The 17,662-nt window shown below is 45.4% G+C and overlaps 2 protein-coding genes across 2 annotated transcripts; both read right to left on the bottom strand.

The window, feature by feature from the left end:
- Positions 1 to 17: 17 nt before the first annotated feature.
- Positions 18 to 8,915, bottom strand: C9H11orf16 (chromosome 9 C11orf16 homolog). The gene is made up of 8 exons (XM_065945389.1): positions 8,853 to 8,915; positions 8,342 to 8,487; positions 8,009 to 8,193; positions 6,481 to 6,637; positions 4,667 to 4,901; positions 3,366 to 4,022; positions 772 to 993; positions 18 to 288 (listed from the first exon to the last, which is right to left on the bottom strand). The coding sequence occupies exons 3-7, from the start codon at positions 8,173 to 8,175 to the stop codon at positions 794 to 796; spliced, it is 1,416 nt and encodes a 471-aa protein (XP_065801461.1). The 5' UTR covers positions 8,176 to 8,193; positions 8,342 to 8,487; positions 8,853 to 8,915; the 3' UTR covers positions 18 to 288; positions 772 to 793.
- Positions 8,916 to 11,787: 2,872 nt separating this feature from the next.
- Positions 11,788 to 12,333, bottom strand: ASCL3 (achaete-scute family bHLH transcription factor 3). Its single transcript, XM_065944273.1, has one exon. It carries the CDS (start codon positions 12,331 to 12,333, stop codon positions 11,788 to 11,790), a length of 546 nt encoding a protein of 181 aa, XP_065800345.1.
- Between the last annotated feature and the right edge of the window lie 5,329 nt (positions 12,334 to 17,662).

Below are 17,662 nucleotides of genomic sequence, written 5' to 3' on the forward strand. Positions count from 1 at the left end.
ACGTCACTCTTGTACAATTGAGGCTTTATGAAAAGATAGCAGAGAGGCTGTGGATACGTTTGCCCAAAGCCTGCCAACCATGTTCTGTAGCCTCTGTGTAAGAGGCATCTTCAAGCAGGTCTCACCCGGCCCCTGGCAGGGAGCCCTGGGCACCTCACTCCTGTGCCCCTCAGGAGACGTGAAGATGCTGCTGCTCACTGGACTGTCATCTGTGGCCCTGACTGTGCCATTTCTGTTGAAGGGTGCCTTGTCAGCCACTCTGTAGCTCCACCTCTACTCTTTAGCTTCCTATGAGAGAAAAAAAACACTGAGAGTCTTATGCTGACTTTAAAAATCAGTGACTTTTGATCCTTAAAATTATGAAGTCATTGCTGTGTACTAAGCATCTTTAAGCTAGCACACCAACAGTACTGTTGCATCTCAGTTTAACTGCCTAGGACTTCACCTTGTTTTGAACGTAAGTTTTGCCTCAGAAAAAAAGGCCAGTATTTTATATGATGAAAACAAAGTTTTAAGTAGAGCTGTCTTAGCATTCCTAGTGAGGACCAGACTCATGGACAGAAGGCCTAGTAAAGCAGACCCATACCCACCATCCTCAGGTAGAGGGGTCACTTAAACAGGGATCCTTGTACCCCCAAGAAGCCAGTGATGAAATTTGTGGGTTCTGCAAGCCTTCTGAAATCATATGCAAGATTGTGGGTTTGACTCCAAAAGATCAAAGAACCATAGGAAGAGCCCTTCAGAAGCCACTTTCCAGCCATTCTGCTTTACCTTGATCCGTGGGGCTTTTAGTCTAGGGGGAGTTCTGGCCCCCGTGATGTGCAGCAGTACCCTGACTCAGTTTTCTGCGTTCGGCTTCCTTGGGCAGGATCTGTAGTGGCTTCATGCCAGTGACATCCAGGGCCAGCTCTCTGGGACTCCCCGCTGCAGCAGGTTTCTCTCTCTGCTGTCTGTTGCTCTTCTCATCTTTCTGGATGCTGCAAAGTCTTATTCCTGAACCCAAAATTCAGTTAGTTGAATATGCTACCATGTTGATGGGGTTAGTCTTGATGACTTGGGTAGGACTAAATCAAGGATCACAGAATCCTTTAACTCTCTGAACCCTGTTTCAGTCATAAGGGAGGGAGGAGAGCAGCATGTCTGCTGGCAGGAATCCTGCCCCTAGGTTTGTTAGGTTAGGATCAGACAGTGACCTCTCAGCCTGTAACTAAAAGGAGCCAAAAGTGTGGCAGGCGGGGGCGGGGAGTGGGGGACCCATACAAGAGGATCCTAAGGGGGCAGAGCCTCAGACCAGACTGGCAAGCGTTAGTTCTTGGTGGCACTCAAGCACAATTAGGAGAAGCAAACCAGCACATTTTCTTAAAAGGGAACAAGATCTGGAAGGGAGAGAAGAAAACCTCTGGTGTTCGCCATGGTTTCCAGCCCAGCACACATGTCCTTTTACATGCTTCATCTCACTGGTTAGTAAGGCACAGCGTCCGTCTGGGATGAGGGCTGGTTGAGCTTACTCTTCATAGCTTTGAGTGCAAGTGTGGGACTTGGCAGAGGGCAGGCTCACTGATTATCATGGTTCCACTCCAAGAATTAACCTTTGCCTGGAGCATAACAAATGGTCCAATAACCTAGAGGAAAGCCAGGCCAAGTACCTGAAGATACTCTATTTCTCTTTATGGCCAATTATTAGAATTTATTTGGGGATGCAGGGTACTTTAGAGAGGATGTGTTTAAATACAGTAATGGGGAAAGAGGCTGAATGTAGGTGTAGGTGGTTGGGTGGTGGAGATAAGAGCAGTGTACATTGGGGCCAGGAAAGATTGGTTTGGACTCAGTTGGGTTTGGAACAGTCTGGATATAATGCCATGGAGCAAACCATGGCAATGTAGGCCTGGAACCAGGGCAGGTCTGCGCACCATGGCCCTCTGGTTACCCCACTGGCCTGCCTCTCCATGAGGCACAGCCTCATCCTATCTCAGTTGCTCCCCACAGGCTACTCCCTGTTGGATAGGTACAGCTTTTCTTTCTCTAAGTCTGTGCTGAAGCAGGAGGCAGTGGAAGCTACAGAGAATTTAACTTGAAAACTCTAGATTTGCGCACTATTTTCTTTATATTATCACTTGTTGGAGGGCACACCTGTAGAAACCTGTTTTCAAGCACTTCTTCCAGGGCCTTTCACTGTGAGGAAAGAAGTCCAGGAAGCTCTCCCTGCCCCATCTTGACATTTTCTATACAAAGTGTCCTCTTAGAGAGTGGAGGAAAAGCTCCACTGGTCATAGCTAGATTCCTGTCCCTCTAGTTATTCCCTCTCAGACATGGGGGAAAGATCCCACACCTTGAAACCTAAGGAAGGAACCATCATATAAAATACAACAGCAGTTGGGATTTATCTGGTGGTCCAGTGGTTAAGAATTCTCCTTGCAATGCAGGGGATCCGGGTTCAATCCCTGGTTGGGGAACTAAGATCCCACATGCCGCAGGGCATCTAAACCATGTACCACAGCTAGAGAGTTCACGTGCTGCACCAGGAAAGATCCTACATGACACAATGAAGACCCTGGGTGCCACAACTAAGACCCAACGCAGCCAAACAAAAACAAATCAGCAACTGATATGTCTATCCCTGCCCACTCCAAAGGCCAGGGATTCAGAGGAGTCACCAGGAAAGTTTCTCACTGTAGAAACAATTTCTCAGCTTCCTGAAATGGAAGACTAAGAAAGTCCTTATGCCTGGAGCAAGACTGAAATCCCTGTGGGCTGACAGGTTCTGATTAAGCAGATAGTAGAGTTTCGGGGGTGGCTGCAGATTGCTCACAATAACACTGCCTCCCCTCTCCATGGTAGAATGAGATGATTAAGGCTGTGCCTGGTTCTTCCCACTCTGACTTCCTCAGGGGCTCATATGAAGAGTAGGGTCTGATGACCAATGTTTAAAGACCAGTTTCTGAGTTCTCAGGGCCTTGAAGACTCTAATCAACACGTGGAGGCATTCTGACTGCGCATGTAAAGAAAAATCACAGCCTCTAAGGAAAGTGAAGGAGGGGAGGGTAGAAACGGACAATGGCAGTGTCCTGCCAGTAGAAACTAGTGAAAAAAGAAAGTACAGTTGTCAAATACGGATGCAAAGCTTAGCACCAAGATCGGCCCATCTTTTCTTGTTAGGTCTCCATTTAATCAATAAACCCCCTACTTCCCTCTTATCACAGCCTCCCTTCAATATGACCACACCCCCCAATGTTACTTCCAGTTTCCATCACAGCAGACACGAGTATCAGATTCCTGAGAAGGACCACCCCCTCCACCCCGAAAGGAGGGGGTTGCGGAGGGGACGGGAGGCAGGGGCCTCAGCCCCACCCTAGGAAAAGACCTACCTGGCTTCCCCGGGTGCGGCTCAGGCCCGTTTCTCCTCCAGTACCTCCACTCGGGCTGGCAGAGGCCACCCTGCTTCCTCGGAGACTTCTCGAGAAGGATGGGGTCCGTGTTGACTGTGCTGTCCACCAGCAGCCTCTGAGGGGGGCCCATCTCCAGCTCATTCTCCAAATCCTTGTCTTCAGAAGAGGAGGCGGAGGAGGAGGAAACAGCCATGGGAGCCTGCACTGCCACTTCTTCCTCCTTAGGATTCTCCAGGGGCAAAAGCTGGGCTGTGGGCTTCAGCTCCGCTTCTGGCGGTTCTCTGGCTGCGACCCCTGAGGTCCTGATTAGAGGCCCCCAGGTGGGTCCAGCCAGGGGGCAGCAGCAGAGGCAGCCCTGGAGCAGCAGCTGGCAGCTGGCATGCGGGTAGCAGGGAGCACACAGGAACGGAGGGCTCCAAGGAAGCCCGCTGGTGACCAGTCCAGCGACCGGCCCCAGCAGAGGGCAGCAAGGGGCCCAGACGAGGGGCCTGGGGTGCTCCCTGGCGTGAGGCTTGTGCAGCCCGTCCACAGCCTTCTTCCAGACAGCCGGGGGCACCCACTGGACCCCTCTGAGAGGCACTGGTGCTGTCCTGCCATTCCAGAAGTGAACAGTAATTTCTTCTTCTTTGGGGGATGCTATGTAACAGAGAAGGGCAACATTTTGTTACAACCGCCTCCTCCACATCAAGGGTAAGGGTTCTCTTCTCCCCAGAAGCAAAGCCTCAGCAGAGCCCCTCAGCTTTGCCTGCTGTCTCACCGCAAATCTCCCTGCAAAGCCCTGCAAAGCCCACCAGGGATGTTCCTCACGTGCCCCATGTTTACCTCCCCATCCTGTGCCTCCATGTCTCAGTTTTCTCATCAAAACCAAAATGCCTCCTCAGGTACGGGGAGGGGAGGAGGAGCCTCCTCTGTGGTTCTCTGAATTATGATGCTGCCTGGCCGGCCCCACACAAGGGGACACTGTATCCGTCCCCGAATGACGTGGTGGGGGACCAGTCATGAGTACAGGTGTGACCTCTGGATAACCTCACCACACCATAGGTCAGGTAACCAACATAGACATAGTAGCCTTGGGTGATTTTGCCCTGATAAAAAATATTTTATAATCAGAAAAATATGATTTGTCTATCTGTGGCTACCCTCGGGTTGAAGCTGCAAGTGAAAGGGTAAGGATTTCCTCAAGCCCCTAAGACCCCTAAGCTGTAGAGACACCCGCTTTGCTCTTTCCTCAGCCTGATCACCAGCCTGGCTCCTGGGGAGCCCCAGAGCAGCTCCCTTACCTCTCTGGGGGTCTCTTGCCTCCAAGCCCAAGAGAACAGTGCCAGGGCCATAGCGTTGTTGGTCAGGGCCCCAGGGTGCCAGCACCTTGTCCCCAGGTTGCAGTGAGTATTCCATGGTTGGTGAGAACTGAATGACATCTTCCTCAAAGACCACACTCTGCCGCTGGGCTGGCAGCTCTGGGCCTGTGACAAGGGGAGCCTCAAATTCCACCAGCAGGACCCCCTGCCTCTCCAACTGTGGGAAGGAAAATATTCAGAATAATACCTGGCCTTAGGAAGCACTACAGGGAGCCTCATGGTTCCCTACATCGCCCAGAGCCAGGCTGAGGGTCTCCCTCCCACACAGCAGGGGTCAACTAGGGAAGGGGCCAGGCCAGGAGCTGCTGGAGCCCATTATGGCAGAGACAGGTCGGCTATGAGGCAGAGGCTCTCCCTCTGCTTCTTGCTGTGGCAACTCTTGTTTATCACTTCCTGCCTTTCTCTTCCTGTGCCCTTTCTTTTCCTGTTTTTCTTTTCTCCTATCTTTATTTTTGGTCTGCAATTCAGAGGAGTAAGCTGGGTCCTCTCCATCTTTCCCCAAAGCACCCCTCTTCTCCCAGCCCTCCCAGGAAATGTTGTCCCTGTGTCCTGGTCCAGCCAGGGGGTGGGGTATCACCCACAGGCCCTGTCAGGCAAGGACAGCTATGGCTGCTCCTGGGACAGCCCTGTGCACTGCCTGCATGTCCATGAGGGGATGTGGGGCCAAAGAAGGAACGAGCCGCCTGACAGGGAGGGCAGGAGGAATCCAGAGCTAATTAAAAGAACAAGCTGTTTGGAGGACTCAGCATGATTTTTGAAGAAAGATAAAGTGTGGTTACAAATTAACTTCTATCTAGTCACCAGACAGAATCTATATTTGAGCAAACTCCTGCTGATATTTCATTTGAAATCACACATTAGTGACTGGAAAATGACAAAATGACTTTTGATTGGAAATTCTATAACATATATTTTTTTATAAATCACACTAGTTTTCCCTCTATGGACCCACATTCACAAAGTCTGACTCTGAAAAGAAAGAGAAAAGTCCCAGTGAAGCAAGCAGTCACCAAAGTAAAGCCCTGGCCTGGCCCCAGCACACAGGGCCCGTGCCCCCATGCGGAAGGACACAGGCGCACGTGAGGTTCCTCTTTCCCTTGGGCTGGTGCTCCTAACTCCACACACCGAATCTTCCCGAACAAAGTGCTTTTACTGTACATTTCCTTCACTGTTACCGGTTGAATTATGTCCCCCCAAAATTCATGTTGATGTCCGAGCCCCTAGGGCCTCAAAATGTGTCACACTTAAGTCTTAATGACTTAAGACAAAGTCACACTGAGTATGAGTAAAGTGGACCCCTAATCCAATGACTGGTGTCCTTATAGAGAGGGGAAATTTGAACACAGACATGAGCCCAGGGAGAACAGCGAGTGAAGATGAAGACCAAGTGCGGGGGGATGCTTCTACAAGCCAAGGGACAGCAAAGATTGCTAGCAAACCACCAGAAGCTGGGAGAGGTGCATGGAACAGATCCTCCCCCAGAGCCCTCAGGATCACCACACCTGGTTCTCTCCAGAACTGAAGGAATCAATTTATATTGTTAAAGCCACTCAGTTTGTGCCACTTTGTTATGCAGCCCTAGCAAACTGATGCGCTCCCTGACATTACATTTTTACTTCCACATCCTGGCCATGGAAGATCTGTGCTTATTTAAGAAACTGAACAGCTGAGGCATATCAGGTATGACAGGGCCACCCAGAGGAGCATACAGGGAGACATGGGACTGAGGGACTTGCCTCTGGAGCAGCCTTTATCTGAGCCCTGTAATAAAAGCCATCTGGTTCCCTTCTTGCCAGGACCCATATGTCAGCAGCCTCTCCAACTCTTCCCAGCCAGCCAGGCCCCTGCCATGCTGGGTCAGCAGTGTGGAGACACGGGTAGTAAGATGCGTATCTGGGGGAAAGCAAATGGAATTAGGGAAGTGGAGAAAAGCGAGCCCTAAAACCATCAAGAAACACATTTCAAAGTTAGGTCTGAGCAGAACCATGGGGTGAACACGACAGTTAAGGTGATACAGAACAGGAGCCCCTGTAAAGAGTGGCAATCTGTGACTTCCGGTAAGATAAGGTAAATTGTTGGGAGAGAAAGAAGGAGAGGAGAGCGAAGGGAATCGCTACTTAAGGCCTGGGAATTGTTTCAAGGTAATCAGAATGGGATTAGCCTTGATATATAACAGGATGGCCAGATTCACTGGTTCTGAAACTAGATAGCAGGCCAGGAAAGCCTTCTTCCAGGAAGGGAAATCCTGAGGCGGTGTGTGGGGCAGGATGAGGTGTGGAGGCTTAGATGGTGATGACAAAGGAGCAAAACTACAAGGAGGCTGAGCACCATAGAGTCGGAAGAGAGGAAGAAGTATCTGAGCAGGGGAAGCACAGGGCTGAGTAAGAGGCTGAGGGACAGAGAAAAGGAGAAGCTGGTTCTGGGGACTCTGGTAGACAAAACCAAGCCATAGGGAATTGTTGAGTCAGGTTTCAGTTTTCCAGGGGAAAAAAAAAGTGTTTATTTTTTGTGGGCAAGCCAGGATACAGGACTGTTTAAACTCTGGCTTTGAAGGGAAATGGTCCACATGGGTGAAACAAGAAAGGGGGCTGTAGGGTTCAAGCCTGGGCAGACTGACTTGAATAGCATGGGACTTGCACAATTTGTATGTGCTTATCAGCTGAGGTTCCCTTCTCCTTCTGTATTCTCACTGTAGACAGCTAATTTTGGGTACCATTCACAAAAAACTAGGACAACTGAGGGAACCTGAGGAGGGATCTGGCGACCTCACCTCACCTAATTCCTCATACAGGGCCAGGGCAAGTCTCAGAGAAGATGATAAAATCAGCCAGAAGTTTTATAACTGGTGATGCCTGCCTTCTCCCACACATGCCAACTCTGACATCAGCCCCTCTGCTACAAAGTGAGACAAAAGCCATGTCAACACTTGTCGCTGGGGGTAGAGTTTATTTTTATTTATTTTTTATATTTTGGCTGCACATGGAGGCATGCAGGATCTTAGTTTCCTAATCATGGATCGAACCCGTGTTCCCTGCAGTGGAATCCTGGAGTCCTAAACACTGCACCGCCAGGCAAATCTCTTTGTATTTACTTATTTATCGTGAGTACAGTTGGGGCGATTATAATAACCCAAGGAACTCAGCGCACACGGGTAAGGGACATTTTCGGCCTTCCCAGGAAGCAAGTCCTCTCTCTCCTGGGCCATCATGTCTCCCACCATCATGAGCCAAGAACAGAGAGGAAAAAAGAAGCACAGATGGGTACCTGGTGAGGAGGCTGTGCTGGGTCAGCCAGGGTGCTCGGCAGGCGAGGGGGCAGGTGAAGGAGAGGTCCCAGCGAGGAGCGGTGCCGGCCCAGGCAGGGGCCTTCAGGGTCGTGGCCACGCTGCAGTATTTGGGCAACGGCGTCCCAGGCCCCGCGGAGGAGTCCATAGACCTCGGCGAAAACACCTGAGAACCAGCGGCTCTATTACCTGAGGTGCAGCCCACAGCCCAGCAGAGGGCGCCTGGCTCGCGGCTGCGCTCAGCTCCGCGGTTTGCGGCCTCTCCGCGGCCCCACCCGCTCCCACCACGCGCAGGGTATCCCCAGAATCATCACCTGCCCGGGGAGACTCCGCTCAGGAAACTGGGGAGGGGTTGAAAGAGCAAGAGCTGTGATTTCCCAGAAACCCAGCTGGCAGTCCACCGCCTGCTGGCTGCGTGCTCACTTCACCTGGGTGCGTCAGTTAACGCCCTGGAGACGATCTGTGGAAAGCACCTGGCATCTCTAAGTAGCTCAATCAATATACATTAGTTTTTTTAACCCCCCCCCCCACCTCCACCCCAGTTGTAGGGACTTCGGGGGTTTAAAACCATACTTCCTTTTACAAATCCCAGCCCTTGATGCCAAACTGACCCCTAACCCAAGCCACAGACTTCCCTCCTAACCTGGTCACCTGGGGGACTGACTCGACCGAGCTGAGAGCCCAGGGCGGTGGCCTCCATAGATGTGCTCAGAGGCCACAGCTGCCACCCAGGGCCCGAGATCACACTCGGCTGGCCCAGCCCAGCTCGGCCCTGTTGGGTGTGCTCCTGCCCAAGCCCACGGTTCTGACCCCAAGAGTACTTACCACAGCCCCAGCCAGACTCCTCCACCTCGGCCTGGGTCCCTTCCGACAGTTGGGAGATCACGGCCTCAGCCCAACCGACTCCTGGTTGCCAAGCAGGTTGCCATGGATACAGCCAGCCGGGCCAGAGGGAGTCACTGAGCATGTGCGGAGGGGAGACTGGGCCTTGGGCAGCATGGGCGGGAAGGGAGGGTGGGGGGTTGGTTATTCTCCGCCTTTCTGGAGAGTGGTGTTGACAGGTGGTGTTGGGGAGAAGGGCCAGTGTAGCATCAATTCCCAGAAGCTAAGCTTCTCCACTGCTAAAGAGTCAGTGGCGGTGGCTCTAGGAGAGTCTTGGGAGGGAGGGGGCTGACCCCACAGTCTCAAGGCTGTTGATCTGCCTTCCTCCTCGGTGGGCGGGAGGCTGGAGTGGAGGGAACCCACTGGTTGGCTTAAGGACTCTTAAGATAGAATTTGTAGTTTAAAATGAAATAACCAAAAGCGTGATCACGTTTGTCTGAAGGACACAGGGCTGCTGAGAAGCAGGTGTGTGGTGATAACTTAGGGTGGTGGGAGTGGACACCGGGGACCAAAGGAACAGAAGTCCAGATTCCGCTTTCATTTGAACATCTAGAGGAGGCTGGTATTTGAGGCATCTGACAGCCATTTTGCACATCTGTGAGTGTCTCTACCACGTCTATTCCCCCCTTCCGCCAGTTCCTGTTTGTGCTGTGAATCTGAGTGGTAGGGAGAGGCTGGCTCTACCCCCTCGTTGATGTGTGTCCACCAGCACATTCCATCCCCTGCCCTCCAAGGCATCGGCATGTCCCCTGCCTCTCCAGTCAGCATGAATCTCAAGACTTTCGTTAGAAATCTTGGTTATAGAACTTATCTTTCCTCCTATACATAAATAAGAAAGCTTATAGTTCTGGGAGCTCCTGACAGTCTTTCTGGGACACTGAAGCTGTTCCCAGAGAGGACAGATCTAAAGGACACAGATTCTTGGTGACAGTGTTGAACCTTGGCTGAACCTGTACCCTTGCAGTGGGAGTGCAAAGTCCTTAACTTCTGGACCACCAGGGAAATCCTCCCTTTTTTGATTATACCAATTTTTGTTAGATTTTTGTATTGCTCCCAGCCAAAAGCATCCTAACTGATGTCTACCCTCACAGAGCTTAACTTTGCAGCCAGGAGAATGACTGTTGCTCAAAAGGCTGAGTGATTTGGTGCATAAAGTTAGAGTCTAAGAAAGACTAATTAGATCTCTGGCTATGAGAGAAGGATTCCTGAATAAGATAGGTGGGATTTCACTGGTGAAAGGAAAAAGATTATTCCATTCCATCTTGGCAGGAAGTAAGAGAGAAGGATGCATTTGCAACACGTGATTTTCTTTTTGGAGGTGGGGGGAATGGAGTGTCATGGGAAAATCAATGGGAAGGGGCCAAACTGGTGGGAGCTTTGAAAATCAAGCAGATGAATGTCCAACAATGTCACAGTCAAAAGGAAGTTGTCATGAGGTCTGAGCAATGAAGTGACATGAAATATTAGGTTGGCAAAAAAATTCGTTTGGTTTTTTCTGTAGCATCGTATGGAAAAAGTCAGACAAACTTTTTGGCCAGTACAATACTTTAAGAAAGAGTATTAGAGTGAAAATAGAACCAATTGAGAACAGAGCCTGAGAGGTCAGGGAGTTAACAGTGATCCAGACACAATGTGACAGAATGGAAATAGAAAAAAATACCACCAAATATTTCTTGACACCTACCTGATGTGAGCTCTTTTCTGGGTGCTGGAAATACAGGGCTGACTAAAACTTGTCCTTATCTTCAAGGAGCTCACAGTCTACTGAAGACAGAGACAAGTGTGCAAGGGGAGTCAAAATAGCAGGATGGGAATGGCAAGGAAATATGTGTGCAAAATAAAGGAACAAGTAATGGCTGTGATGGAAAGACTTCATAAAAGAGGTGACAGTGGAAATGAATGTGACAGTGTGTTGGAAGTCCTGCCTGGGCTTGGTGACAGATGGGACCTGGGAGTTAAGGAAGACAGAAGCGTTGAAGCTCATCTTGGGAATAGAAATAGACATTTTGAAGGAAGACTCGAAGACAGGTGGGATCACTGTCCTTCCCACATTATCTGGCCTAGAGAATCTGAAGAATGATGATGCTATGGACAAAAAAAGGATAATAATAATTTTTAAAAATAATGATTATAAAAACATTATATGTCAGGTGCTGGTGATCCTCATAATAAACATATGGGGTAGTTGCTGTTACTCTTATTCTTATTCTGTGGATGAAGAACTGAAAAGACACAGGGAGAGGCACCAAAGTCAGAATGTAAATGGAGCAATATGACTGCAGAGCCTGCAGTTTAGGCCCTACACTAAGCTATCAGAGGATGTCTGCTGCATGCAGGACAAAGATGATTCTGAAATAATTTCAAATGACAACAAGATTTTGTTAATTACTTTTGCTTTAGCCCCAAAATACTTCCCCATCATGTTATGGGTAAGGTGTAAATTTCTTGCTAACCCCAAGTAATAAAACTCACCGAATTTTGACAAATCAAGAAAGGTTCATTGTGCTGCTTAGCATGAAACATCTGCAAAGTGCAGTAGAGGCATTGACTAGGCATTAATCATCCTTTACATTACTTTTGTGAGTTTCTCACACCTGAGACTCTAGCCAAGTGTGGGAGAAGGGCAAGTTGAGAAGCATAGAGAACTTTTAGGACTCCTGATTCCCTAATGTTCTTGACAGAAATCACCAAAACTTAAGAAGAATTTTCTCAATCTACATAAGATAATGTTTAGTACATCTGAAATCCAAGTAAAACATATCCAGCATCTGTTAGCATTTGAGCTATTATCTGCCCACACAAAAATTACATTAGGGAAACTACTGAATAATGTAGGGGACCACATTTTGTGAAAGTATTTCTATTTGGAAACATGGAATCAAATGATTCTAAAAATGGAGTCAGAGTGGCGGGTGGTGGTTGCCATTATGGAGGAACCTTTCCTGGGATGATTATTGGTCTCAGCCTCATCAGGGTGCAGCAGGGACTGGAGGTAATTAATGTACTTGATGGCAGCTCTGAGGGTTTCCACTTTGCTGAGGCGTTTCTCCAAGTATTCCTCTGGCAGATGATGTCGGAGCTGGGCATAGCCTTCATTGACACATTTCACCCGCTGCCTTTCCCGCTCATTCCTTTTCCGGATAAAGGCTGGCCCGTAGGAATAGTCACACCTTCTGTAATTTGGATAAGGCATTGGGAAGGAGAAGGCACAGGGTTCACCATAATTTTCCATAATCAGGGAGTCACTGGAAAAAGGTAGCAATGGCAAGTTTTCCGAGTAAGGGGATGGCACTGGGCCTTCTGGATAGAGGTGGAACGTGACCATGGGGTCCAGATAGAAGGACCTGGTCAGTGGCAAGTGGGAGGAATCACTGAAGACAGGCAGTTTGTCTGGCATGTTAGAGTAGCTTCTATTGTCCATCATTTCCTCTTTAGCCTGGAAACAGAACCAAGTTTATGAATTTGGCCAGATCAAAAGAGAGCAGATATCGACTTTCTCAGAGATCAGAGATTTTCCTGCTTTCATGAATAGTTTTTGAGTTCATTCTGAAAACTTGATGGGGTTACAGTATTTTGTGGGTAGTAAGAGGATTTTTGATGGTACACAGAAACAGCCTGAAATAACATTGACTTGCCTTGTGAGAAAGTTATTTCCTTTCAATTCTCTGTCAGTCCTTATGATTACAAGGTTATATCTCTAGTCTGGTGAGAACGTGTCTTCCACACTATTAAAATGCTTTCTAGCTTCTAAAAAAATAAAAAAAATAAAAAAAATAAAATGCTTTCTAATCCTCCTCAGATGGAAACCTTCAACAGGAATAGTATCTAGCTAGAATCTAATAATATTTTACTATTAATTTCTATTTATTGTGAATTATGCTGATTTCACATTTACAGTAGTGATACAAAGTCTCTTTTAAAAATTAATCTACTTGAGTTAAAAATGTGAACCAATTCACAGGAAAAAAGTAAGTAAACAGCAATACAGGTGCTGTATAGCAGCAATGTAATGAAGATTGTGAAAGTGTATGCAAATACTAACATTTGGAAAACAATGAAACACCACAGTATTCAAATACATGTTGGAGAAATTACAAACTGGTTAATGATCATGCAACCTCACAGGCATAGCCTTCTTAAATGATACCTGGTATGCCAGAGGCAAAACTGAAAATCAAAATAAGGAATGATTTGCTCTTAAAAATTTACTGTAAGATTGCCTAAATGAGAAACTCCCCTAACACATTTATAATATAATCAGTTTACATATTTACTTAGAACTTCAAACATATTGAGTAAAGTGCAACTCTATTTAGGCTTTTTTTTCATGGAACTTGAAGTATTATATTCCAAAAGGTCCCATATCAACACATTCCCTCTTTCTGAATAGATCTGTATCCAGCTCGTTTATTACACTACCATTACTTTTTACCTTTAACTGTAGTAGTGTGGTCACAACAGATTTCACAGAGACATTACACTTTAGTTGATGCAAAATCAGGGAAGCGCTGAAAAAGAGCATTTTTCTTTTAGTCACTAACTTTCTCAAGTTCAGTCTTGGCTTTGCATCTTCTTAGCTGTGTGTCCGTTGGCAAGTTTGTGTGAAGCACATTTGTTGAGAGATGAAGAATGTACCCAAAGTGGAAAACGAAAAACCACATGAAATTTAACTGTGGCTTTCAGAAAAGAAGGAAATTTGGCTTTCTTTCTCCTAAAAAAAAAAAAATCAGCCCTGATGTTTATGGGCAAGAGGAGGTAACACTGGCACTTGTTTCTCTACCTGAGTGTAATGAAACTGTAGGCTGCACTATGTAATGACAGGAGCAGTCTCTCAGCACCAGAATTCAAGTGCAATACAGTATATTACAATTCTTGTGAAAAAACCTACCCTATCATGTACGGCTACTGAAAAGACAAATGACTCTGGAACCAGAAAGGGCAAGAAGGGATGGGGGTTGGGGGATGAGGAGTGGGGAGTGTGAGCGGTGGGGAGAGTTTAATAAGTTATGGTGAAACAGGCTGGAAAAGGAATAAATGTCAGGAAAAGCTCTTCCTAATAGAGGGATGGGGGTGAAGGAATGAGATAAGTGCCATAGGTCCAAATAAAAAGCAAAACAGAGGAACAGAAAATGAAAGATGCCGAATTACTGATCCAATGGCCTAAAATAACTAATATACAATAAAAATTTCTGGATTACAAACTAACCAGGATCCTGTCAAAAAGAAAAATTTGCTGAGAGAAAAAAAGTTAGGAAATTCCTGAGCTAGGAATTCTAGAGGGTAAGAGATTTTAAAAAATGTGCATGGTAGAAACTATGAAATTATGGCACAGTGAGTGTTGAGCCCCCATTTCTACATTCCTGAGAACATCAGAACCTTCTTTCTGCCTGTAGCTAACATGCCAGAACTGCTACAATAGGGTACCGGAAAGTAGAACAGCTGTCATCAAAGCTAATTCACAAGAATTCTTTGGGTAAAGTCATCTTGACTGACAATTTTCATAACATCTTAGGCCTTGACCCAGATGAAATCTGAGTAGTTTGTATATGCCACAAGTAGTTAAAAATCTCTAGGTTTTTTTCTTTAAGTATGATAATGCATTTACAGGAGATAGAAAATACAGAACAAACTTACATATAGTTCCATTATATATCACAATTATTTTTTAAGTAGATAAATTAAGACTTTTAGTTGGAATTTCAATAGCAAACTCTCAAATATTAGTAGAATGAATGGGCAGAAAAGTAGAAGGTTACCATAGACCTTAAAAGCACTATGAACCAGTTCAACATAATTAAGATTTCACACCACAGCAGGACAAATTCTATTTAAGTTCCCATAGACTATAAACTAGGAGACACAGGAACATATCCAAGGAAATAAACTTTCTAGATCTTTAACAAGACCTTGCAGAATTCTTGGGAAATGAGCCTGGTATCTTTGGAGACACACTGAGGGAGGAGCTTTTTCTATTGAGCATTTCCAAAAGGCTCACCAATTAATGTAGTAGCATTTGTCTTTTATTCAAAGAAGAAAATTTAACCACAACAGTGATAGAATGAAAAAGGCAGCAGTGAGGATCAAGATAGGAAGGCTAGTGAAAACTGGATACATTTGTAGAAACTGAGTAAAGTTTTTAAAAGAGTGTAACACAGGGACTTCCCTGGTGGTCCAGTGGTTAAGACTTTGCCTTCAGATGTGGGGGGTGGGGGTTTGATCCCTGGTCGAGGAGGTAAGATCCCACATGCCTCAGGATCAAAAAAAAACCAAAACATAAAACAGAAGCAATGTTGTAACAAATTCAATAAAGCCTTTGAAAATAGTCCACATTAAAAAAAAAAAAAAGTCTTAGAAAGGAGAGGGAGAGAGAGAACACAAGCTGTAAGTGCTGGGACTCTGAAGCCAAATAGACACCTAGCTAAAAACAAACGCACCTATCTTTTCAGTGAAAGTCTCAGGTTTCTGACCTAGAGCTGTTCTGGGAAATAAAGGGTAAGGTCTTAATGATAAAATCCTATGAAATTCTGGATTGCTCTGCTTAGCATTAAAGTTTCAACTTTCTGATACATTATAAATATCTAGCATGTAGAAAACAAAAAGCTACTACTGCACATTATGAATTATGAATAATGGAATGTTTGGGATGGAGAAACCTTAGGAAAGCTTCTCATCCAATTCCTCATAGATTGTTGCAGTTATGAGATCAGAGGTCAGAACCTAGGTCTCCTGACTTTCAAACCCCTAAATCCTTTCTACTCCTCCAGATGATTTAATCAACAGTAAAACGGAATCATTCACCACAGAAGCATATTTGTTAAAGATAATGGTATAATCAGCTGAAAATAATCATCATTTTTCAACTGTGCCTAGGGATTTTCTTAAAAACCATGTTCTTATTCTCTCCCATGGGCTATTCTGGAGAAGAGTCTCTTACCTGAATTTTGTTGCCAAGATTCTGTATTTGGGGCTGAGTTAGACTTAACCTGATTTATATGTGATCATTTAGTAACAACATGCAAAATAGTTTACAGTTAAACAGAACTGCTCAGGCTGGTTTAGCGATTTTCTCTACCTAATATGTAGATATGACAACATGCAACAATACTAAATAAAAAGTTTGCTTACAAAATTGAACTCTTGTAACAAATTCTTTTCAAGAAGAATGTTCCTCCACTCACCTGAGTTATTTAATTTTATATCAAAATTGCTTATGGAAAATATCTTTAAGTAATAATCTCATAATGTGAAAATATTGTCAGTATTTTTAAAATAGAGATTAAAGATGCTAACCAGGAAGGTCAATATGAACCTGCATTTTACTGTATATTTATTAAAATTTTTTCCTTCTAAATAACCTTTTTCAGAGCAATTTTAGATGCACAGCAAAAGTGAGCATCAAGTACAGTTCCCATATACCCCCTGCTCTTATATATGTACATCCTCCTCCATTACTAGAATGCCAGCCCCACAGTGATACATTTGTTACAATTGATAATATTGACACATCATTATCACTCAGAGCCCATAGTTTACATTAAGGCTCACCCTTTTTAAAAAAAAATTTGTTCATTTGGCTGTACTAGGTCTTAGTTGTGGCATACGGTACTTTTTTTAGTTGCTGCATGTAGGACCTAGTTCCCTGTCTAGGGATCGAACCCGGGCCCCCTACATTGGAAGCATGGGCAGAATCTTAGCCACTGGGCCACCAGGGAAGTCCCCAGGGTTCACTCTTGTGTTATACATTCTATGCAACTTGACAAATGTATAATGATACATATCCACCATGATAGCATCATATGGAATAGTTTCACTGCTCTAAAGAGTCTGTTACACCTATTCATTCCTCCCTCCCTCCAGTACCTGACAATACCTGATTTTTTGTTTTACTTCATAGTTTTTCCTTTTCCAGAATGTTGTATACTTGGAATCATATAGCATACAGTTTTTTCAAATTGGCTTCTTTCAATTAGTAATATTCATTTAAGGCTCCTCCACATATTTTTCACTTGATAGCTCATTTGTTTTTAGCACTGAACAGTATTCCATTGTCTGAATACCATGTGGTATCATTTATATGTAGAATCTAAACTATGACACAAAGGAACTTATCCATGAAACAGAAACAGACACACAGATATAGAGAACAGACTTATTGTCGCCAAGGGAGAGAAGGGTGGGGGAATAATGGATTGGGATTTGGGGATTAGCAGATGCAAACTAATATATATAGAATAGATAAACAACAAGGTTTTACTGTATAGCAGCGGGAACTATATTCAATATCCTGTGATAAACCATAATAGAAGAGAATATGAAAAAGTATATATTAATATAGACACACATATATCTGAATCACTTTGCTATACAGTAGAAATTAACACAACAGTGTAAATCAACTATATTTCAATAAAATAAATTTTAAAAATATTCCATTGAATGTACCACAGTTTACTGTCCATTAGCCTACTAGGGGACTTCTTGATTGCTTCCAAGTTTTGGCAATTATGACTAAAGCTGCTATAAACACCCATATGCAAAGTTTTCATAAGGATCTAATATTTTAACTAACTTATATATTAAATGGGCTTCCCTGGTGGCTCAGACTGTAAAGAATCCACCCTCAGTGCAGAAGACCTTGGTTCAATCCCTGGGTTGGGAAGATCCCCTGGAGAAGGGAATGGCTACCCACTCCAGTATTCTTGCCTGGAGAATTCCATGGACAGAGGAGCCTGGCAGGCTACAGTCCATGGGGT

This window comes from Muntiacus reevesi, chromosome 9 (assembly GCF_963930625.1).
Source record: "Muntiacus reevesi chromosome 9, mMunRee1.1, whole genome shotgun sequence".
Lineage (NCBI taxonomy): Eukaryota > Metazoa > Chordata > Mammalia > Artiodactyla > Cervidae > Muntiacus > Muntiacus reevesi.